General features: G+C 33.8%; 1 protein-coding gene across 1 annotated transcript; it reads left to right on the top strand.

The window, feature by feature from the left end:
* Positions 1-4,457: 4,457 nt before the first annotated feature.
* On the top strand, positions 4,458-8,227 carry LOC143571198 (calcium-dependent lipid-binding protein-like). The gene is made up of 11 exons (XM_077056685.1): positions 4,458-4,693; positions 4,792-4,893; positions 4,965-5,015; positions 5,093-5,213; positions 5,301-5,419; positions 6,081-6,179; positions 6,269-6,349; positions 6,412-6,491; positions 6,564-6,789; positions 6,861-7,025; positions 7,868-8,227. The coding sequence occupies exons 1-11, from the start codon at positions 4,589-4,591 to the stop codon at positions 8,225-8,227; spliced, it is 1,509 nt and encodes a 502-aa protein (XP_076912800.1). The 5' UTR covers positions 4,458-4,588.
* The last annotated feature ends 260 nt before the right edge of the window (positions 8,228-8,487 follow it).

Below are 8,487 nucleotides of genomic sequence, written 5' to 3'. Positions count from 1 at the left end.
ATCCAAAGTTACATGATCCACTATCTTTCCTTTAATATAATTCTCATATGATTCAATGAAAGATGCATATAGTGCAAGCTGTTGTTTAGCTGACTTAACACTCATAGGCATTGGCGAGCAGTTTACACTTTGTGGACTACCTGTTGATCCACTAGAGCTTGCTTGACTCTTTTTTGGAGTAACCCCTCCAGCCATAAAGAATATATCACCATCAAAGTTCATGACAACCTATGGACTTCCATTTTCACTAGCATCACTTCCGTTGTAGTAAGCATTTGACCCATAGTTAGAACTTTAAGAGAGTTTGGCCCCATACATAGATGATCCTGAACCTAATCAGTCATGTTCCCATTCTCTTTATGTTCATTTCATACCCTCTAAGTCTATTTACTACGTTCACCAGTTCATACATATCAAAATCCTTGTCATATCTGATCGTGACTGTGTATATTTCCCACTTTGTTGGAAGTGCATCCAGAAGCTTTTCAACTTTCTCAATTTTATCCACCTTGATATCAAAATTGTCTAGTTCAGTCATAAGTTGGTAGTAGTGAGTGATAAAGTCATCCAACATCTCAAATTTCATGTACTTGAAAACTGAAAACTGAGTTTTTAACAGCTTGGACTTCAAGTTTCTTATGGAAACATTTCCCTCATATCTACTCTCCAAGGCATCCCACATATCTCTTGCAATGTTGTATATCTTAAAAGTATGCAATATTTCTTGAGGTAGATCCATCGTTATTGCAGCTAAAGCCTTGCATTCTGCTTCATACATATTCTTCTCATCTTCTTCCATTTAACTATACTTCTTTAGTTGTTCCCTTCCATAGAAAGTGGCCATGGGTGGTATGTAACCATCTTGAATGCACACCCACATCTTGCCACTTAGTGTATTGTTCAAACCTCTCTTTTCATTTTACAAAGTTAGTACCTCTCAATAACTTAGGTGCTTCAGTCGTGGAACCTGACTCAACTTCAATATTAACCAGTTCAGATATATTTAAAGATGTCCTGCTAATAAGTGATTTTATTTGATAACATATTTTTTTTGTTTTCTTTAAGTCCAACAGTACTTAAGTTCGTCTTCATCTCAGAGTAGCGAAGTTAGATAACTTCGACTAATCAGTCAAATTGGTCAACTTCGCTCGGTCAACAATGAAAGTCAACTTCACCTGAGTCAACTTTGCTGAGTCAACTTCGCTAAATCAACTTCGTTGAGATACAAGTTCGCCAAAAATCCTAGCGATAACTTCGTTGTGTGGTTTTTTGGTTTTCGGCTGTGTTTTTTGAGTGTAGGGTTTGCGGGGATGTTTGGTGAGTGAATATAGGTTATGGAACGAATATTTGGGTATTTTCGAACGTTAAACTTGTGAAAAATCCTTTGTTCAAGTCGTAATACCCGTGTGATACTCCCGAACCACACAATTAAGAGCTTAATGCTTTGATACCAACTTTGAGGTCCCTAGAATGGATCAATACATAAGATATCACAAAACCAAAGGGTGCGGAATCCCTTTAGTGTTTGATTACGCGTATTAATAATAACAAGAACAATAGAAAATAAACCAAAGGACTACTTTGTATTGAATAACAACTCGGTGTCTTTCAATATAACACAAGCACTTACAAAAGTACTATGTAAAAACTGAATGAACAACCAACTTAACCTAAGGCCGAAGATGTGTTTTTATAATACACAACTTCGCTTATTACATGACAGGCGAAATTATCACAACTTTGCTTAACCCTTAACTTCCCTTCTTACCAAACAGTCTAAACACAAAACACATCACAAAACATATCGATTATTAAATACATGACTAACAATAAACCTATGAAGTACTGACACACCAAAATGCACCAACATATGGCATGCCAGGTTAAGCCATGTTGTGTTTGACAAACTAGAACTGATGGAGAAGAAGGCGATGCGGTGTATTTTTGTTGGTTATGACTCAGAACGAAAAGGTTGGCGATGTTGAATTTTTTTTGAATGAGTAAGTTTCACCAAAATAAAGTAGGTTCTACGTGTATGACAAGAGTCTTAATGGATTTAGGTGTTCCTCTATCTTATCTAATGGCACGCCGAGTCAGCGGTGATGTGTAAGTTGGAAATGACTGAATTCGCCATCTGAGATTGAGGGGTCCAAGATTACTTCCTTGTGCCACATGGCAACTTAACATGAAAGCCTCCATCTTAGATGGAGGAATTGAACTCCATATTTTCATTTTTAGCCTACGTATAATAAAAAACCATATGAAATGTCATATGGTGTAACTTGAAAATGACTTAAACCCCCTATATGAGATAGGGGGATTAAACTCAAAATTTTCAGTTTTGGTACACTCACGGGTGTTGTCTTGGTCACATGGCGTACACACTTTTTTGAAGAAAATAGATGAGAGATTCTATAAAAGTAGCATCGTGCGAGCTTTTAAGACATATTAGTTGATGGGATACCACCTTACATCATAAATTTTTATAGACGATTTGCACTTGCGGTCAATATGCTCTTGTCTACACATCCAGAACCTATCGTAACCCTGGAAGTAGATTCTATTCATGTCCACGTTTTGTAAGAACCGTAATTTTGCTTATTAATTCATTTGTCACTATTTTTAAATTAAATATACTTTACGAGGTCCAACATGTCAAAAAAGTTTAGGTTGGATAGACCAGCTTATATGTGATCGTGCTGTAGCTATTATTCATGGACTTTTACGTTCTAAAAACATGCAAGAATATGACGTTACTTCAAACAAAGAAATGTTTGAAGAACATTATCGTTTTATCTTTTACTATGTCATAAATATAGAGTTCAATCTCTCTTTGAAATGCACCATCGTAGTTCCACCACCACCACATACACCCACAAATGGAGAAGCGACGACAAAAACATAATTCAACCAAAAACGCCCATATGATCTTTCAAGAGAGAGAGAGAGAGAGTACAACATAAATGCACAATGTACAATTGCAACAAATATAAAAGAAATGAAATTTGTGAGAGATCGCTTGACATTAATACTTAATATATATATATATATATATAGCAATGTTAAAATAAGAAGTAGATTTATTCTAAAAAGTGTAGAAAGTGTGTTTTCACCACTATATCTATTAAAACACACCAAATAAAAAACACACCACAACTAAAATAAAACACACCGAACAAAAAACACACTTTCCATATCCACCGTCAGATTAACATATCTAACGCACCAGATTACTTCTTACACTTCTTTGACAAACTCCACTTCTTATTTTAACCCCACCATATATATATATATATATATATATATATACTAGGTTAGTTACCCATGTAGCACACACGGGTTAAAATAAGTAATTTTTTGTTAAATAATAACATAATGTGAAATACTAAAAAAATGTATCAAATATATATAGATATATTATACGGTATAAAAATTACACATTATGCAATTTGGAAGTAAAAAGTTGTTAGAAAAATTATAAATTATAAATTATTTCTTTGTTATTTTCTATATCAAAACTTAGTTGTAAATATCTACTTTTTTAAACCAACTCGTGGATCAAAACTCATTCTAATCTTAAACTATTTTGACATGAACAACGTTTAATACTTTAACCGGTTAAAAAAACCCACCCGTTTCGTATTGGTTACTTATAAAAATCTAATATTAATAACTAATGCAATATATTTTATATTAATTAAACAAATTAACATATTTATGATGGTATTAATTCTTTTAAATTAAGATGGAATTATTAAAAATTAAAAATAAAATATTAAAAAGAGAATTGTATTTAATATGAGAGAGAGGAGGGAAAATTTTGTAAGGATCAATATAGTGATGACATGTGGCATTTAAAAAGCTTTATATATTAAATAGTATAGATATATATGAACGGACAACGAATTATCTAAATGAGCTGCTGGCTAAATTCACCACATCGGGATATACTCGCCTAGGGCCAACACCCGTGAACACTCGCTTGATGGGAGGACAGTTCGGTGAGGTAAAACACGTTCATTTTCAGGATCCAACTAATTAACGCCACCTACTCGCCTACTCATCCATCATCACCATGTGCCGCCGAAACTAAATAATGGGAACATGAATCATACCCGGGACACATGAAACACCAAATCTCTCCTACTACTCCACCACCAACTTATTTCTACTTAATATATATTTCTACTTAATATATATTTATAAGTTTAATTTGTAATGTCGTTATTACTCATTACTCATTAACACTAAACTCGAAACAATTGACACAAAATCGAGAGCCGCTTAAACCACATTTTCTATTATAATAATAATAATAATATAATAATAATAATAATATTATTATTATTATTAATATTATTATATCTTGAAATTGACGCGGGTAGCAAAACAAGTAACGGACATCACAAGACAAGAATGAACGTTACATTCACCTCCTCCCATCTCCCTCAAATCCCATCATATATTCTGCAACTCAACCAATTTCCATTCCTCCATTATTATTCATCTCCGATCCAAAACCAATCTCTCAGCCAAAAAAAAAAAAAACCATTGCAACTTCTACAGTGAGAGTTAAAGTTGATACAAAATGGGGCTGATTTTTGGAATTATTACAGGAGCTGTGTTTGGGATTGCGATCATGGCTGGTTGGCGTCAGATGATGACATACCGAAACAGTAAAAGAATCGCCAAGGTAGTTAATTTAGTATATTCTGCAATGATAACTTAACCATGACCATATGTTGAAGATAACTATATCTTTGGCCCTAATTGTTAAACTATATTCCTCAGGCAATTGACATAAAACTACTTGGATGTCTTAACCGAGACGATCTCAGGAAAATATGCGGTGACAGCTTTCCTGAACGGATATCTTTCCCTGTTTTTGAGCAGGTTAAGTATGTTTTTTTATTGTCACAAGCTTTGTGTTAAACGGTTCTCAGTTTCGTAACTTGATGTTTCAGGTGAAATGGTTGAATAAACAATTAAGCAAACTCTGGCCATATGTTGAAGAAGTAACTTCTTTACCTCAGGCTCTTAGGTTTACTGCATTCTTGATCAAATCTAGTTTTATAAAATTTTGTTTGTATAGGCGGCGCGTATTATTATTAAGGAATCTGTTGAGCCATTATTGGAAGACTATCGTCCGCCTGGAATTAAGTCATTGAAGTTTAATAAACTTTCTCTTGGAACTGTGGCACCAAAGATTGAAGGTACTGTCATATTGCAGCGCGCGCATATGTCCTATAAGTATTATTATTCACTAACTATGGTTTTATGTGATTATATAAAATGTGTAGGTGTTCTTGTTCAGAGTCTTAAAAAAGGTCAAATAACTATGGATATAGATTTTCGTTGGGGTGGTGACCCGAATATTGTTTTGGGAGTTGAAGCTGTTGTTGCTAATTTACCTATTCAGGTGGATTTGCATATGATCTAACATGTTACTTTCTTTTATGGTGTTTGTGAATTATTTTGCAGTTAGGAGTTTGAATTTCTGACATGAAACGAACCTAAAATGAAGTTTTCGGGTTTGGGGTTGAACCTATAAAAACATTTATGATTAACCTGTTACCTCCTTAAAAAGGGCCGTGTTTCTAGCCGAATCAGCGAATATGTTTAGCTAAACACATCGTGTTTGGGTTCATTTGACGGTTTGTTGGTTGATGTTTATGCTGTTTCCTTTTTTTTATATAAAATTTTAAAAAATGTTTCTGTAATTATATCAATTTATCGGGCACTAAGATAAAAAAGAACATCAGGTTTTGTAGTTTAGATTTAATTATTTACACACAGTTTTAATTTTTGTTGTAAATTTGTAAATTTAGAATCTTAAAGAGTATTAATACGTAAAAAGGGATAAAATAAAAAACTCTTCGGATTAATGTGCCGTGTTTAACAGTTTACGCACGCAGGCAAATAAGTGTGTCATGTTTGTCCTGATAATGTATCTGACACGATTTTGGGGTTCACATAAAATTTCCGGGTTCGTATTGGTTCAACCCACCAACCTGCGTAAACGACCCATTTAACACCCATAATTTCTGAAAAAAAATTGTGTGTTCATTTACTGCTTACAGTTAAAGGATCTACAAGTTTTTACAGTTATTCGTGTAATTTTCCAACTCTGCGAGGAAATTCCTTGCATCTCTGCTGTTGTCGTTGCTTTACTATCCGAGGTATAACCCATGAACCCTTTCAGTTTTCTTAACTTACATACGCAATCATATATTTGGTTAAAAAATAATCCTCTAGCTATAATTATCAGCCAGAGCCAAAAATTGATTATACATTGAAAGCTATTGGTGGAAGCTTAACTGCCATTCCTGGACTTTCAGACATGATTGATGTAAGTTCTTTATAATGTTATTAATATTGTTTAGTAACTAATGTACTTGTTTATGCGTGTAGGATACTGTAACAACAATAGTTAAAGACATGCTTCAGTGGCCTCACCGGATCGTTGTTCCCATTATGCCTACGGATACAAGGTAATAATCAGTTATGGTAATCCTGGTTAGCTATCACATATAAACTATTTTTATTGTTTGCATATTATGCAGTGATCTTGAGCTTAAGCCACATGGACAACTAACATTAACAATTGTGAAGGCGAATAATTTGAAAAATATGGAAATGATTGGAAAATCGGATCCTTATGTGACTGCGTATATTCGGCCTCTTGAAAAGTTTAAAACAAAGGTTGTTAATAACAACCTAAATCCTGTTTGGAATCATGCCATTCAGTTGATTGTAGAAGATAAGGAGACACAGTTTGCTGTACTTGAGGTTATATTCTTTTCCTTACATTTGTGTGTTTTTAAAAAATGTTGTTTAGTTAGATAATTATGATCATATAGGTTTTGGATCAAGATATTGGGCAAGATAAGCGTTTGGGGATCACAAAACTATCATTAATCGATCTTGAAGCTGAAACCGATAAAGACATTGAATTGAGATTGTTACCTTCACTTGACATGCTTAAGATCAAAGATAAGAAAGATAGAGGAACTCTTAAAATCAAGGTATATAGTTGATTTCATTCACTTTTATACGATTTACTTTAATTTTTTTACTTTATTGTATATGTTACATGCTACATTTTGTTTCGTATGTAACCGTGAGAAACCGTTAGGGAAAAACCTTGGACCCACCAATATCCTGTTAACAAGGTAGCACCTAGTAAAAGTGAAGCCAAACATCTCGTGAGCTACTTGAGCTTCATTAAATGCTTCAACAAAGCCGAGGTTAAACGAGCTCGAGCTAAAAATAAGGTTTTTAATAAATGAGTCCGAGTTTTACTTATCGGGCTCCAGTAGGCTATTAGCCTGAACGATATTGTTTGTATAATATATATATATCAAATATATTGTATAATAAATTATTATATATAAAATAATGATCAAATAACAAAATATGTTATGATATATATAAAAGTTATAATTATAAATATGTATAAAAATAATTATAAATGTATATAATAACAACAAAGGTAACTAGTGTTATAACTTACATATATATCAATTAATAAATAATACAAGCCAAGTCGAGCTTGAAAAACTATTCACACGCCGTGCTAGAGCTTTAGAAATGATTCTCAAAACGAGCTGAGCTAAAGCTCTCGTAAGTTAATTGAACGATTGGAGATCCTGCTTGGCGCAGCTCGTTTATTTACTTGGTAAAAGCAGTTTCTACATATTTCTTAACAAATGCAGCATTTCTTTCCTTGACAAACATGTTACAAATAATGACCATTTTTCTCTGTTATAGTTGTTTGTTTATTACGATAAGATTCATTTTGGATGATAATGGGTACTCTAGTGATTTTGAATTTAAAAAACTTTGGTATGAATATTTGAACATATAGGTCAAGTATCATCACTTTACAAAAAAAGAGCAAGATGCTGCTATAGAGCAAGAAAAGAAGATTCTAGAAGAGAAAAAGAGACTTAAAGCAGAGGGTACAATAGGAAGCACAATGGATGCCATTGATGGAGCAGCAGGGTTAGTCGGGTCCGGTATAGGCACAGGAGTTGGGCTTGTTGGAAGTGGTGTCGGTGCGGGTGTTGGGCGTGTTGGAAGTGGGATTGGGGGCGTTGGTACTGGGCTAACCAAGGCCGGAAAGTTCATGGGTCGGACCATAACCGGAACCAGTGGTTCTAGACGGAGTGGTGCATCGACCCCGGTTAACTCTTTTGACCAAAATGGTGGTGCGAAACCACGTTAACCCGTAGAAATTAAAACCAAAACCCACAATAAAGGCAATTAGATAATTTTTTGAAACACATAGAATATAGAAAGCTAGTCAAAATCGATGGTAGCTTTAAGAGTAAACAAAATAACAAGTTTTCCCACAAAAGTGGCTGCAAATTCTTTTGTGAAAAACATTAAAAAGAATAAAATAATTTGGCTGCAGAATCCGTTGTAAATTTCTACAAAAATATGGTATTAGTCACGGAAATATTAATCCAAAAAGTTTGATACTTA

This window comes from Bidens hawaiensis, unplaced genomic scaffold, assembly GCF_021521415.1.
Source record: "Bidens hawaiensis isolate Kalapana, Puna unplaced genomic scaffold, B.hawaiensis_p1.1 tig00025215_1, whole genome shotgun sequence".
Taxonomy (NCBI): Eukaryota; Viridiplantae; Streptophyta; class Magnoliopsida; order Asterales; family Asteraceae; genus Bidens; species Bidens hawaiensis.
This window is presented reverse-complemented; position numbering and strand designations above follow the sequence as displayed.

Excerpts from the sequence above, each read along its gene's own strand:
- LOC143571198 (XM_077056685.1), top strand. The coding sequence starts at position 4,589 with ATGGGGCTGATTTTTGGAATTATTACAGGAGCTGTGTTTGGGATTGCG. Across the intron at positions 5,420-6,080 it reads TTGCTAATTTACCTATTCAG|TTAAAGGATCTACAAGTTTT; the intron begins GTGGATTTGCAT and ends TACTGCTTACAG. Across the intron at positions 6,492-6,563 it reads ATTATGCCTACGGATACAAG|TGATCTTGAGCTTAAGCCAC; the intron begins GTAATAATCAGT and ends CATATTATGCAG.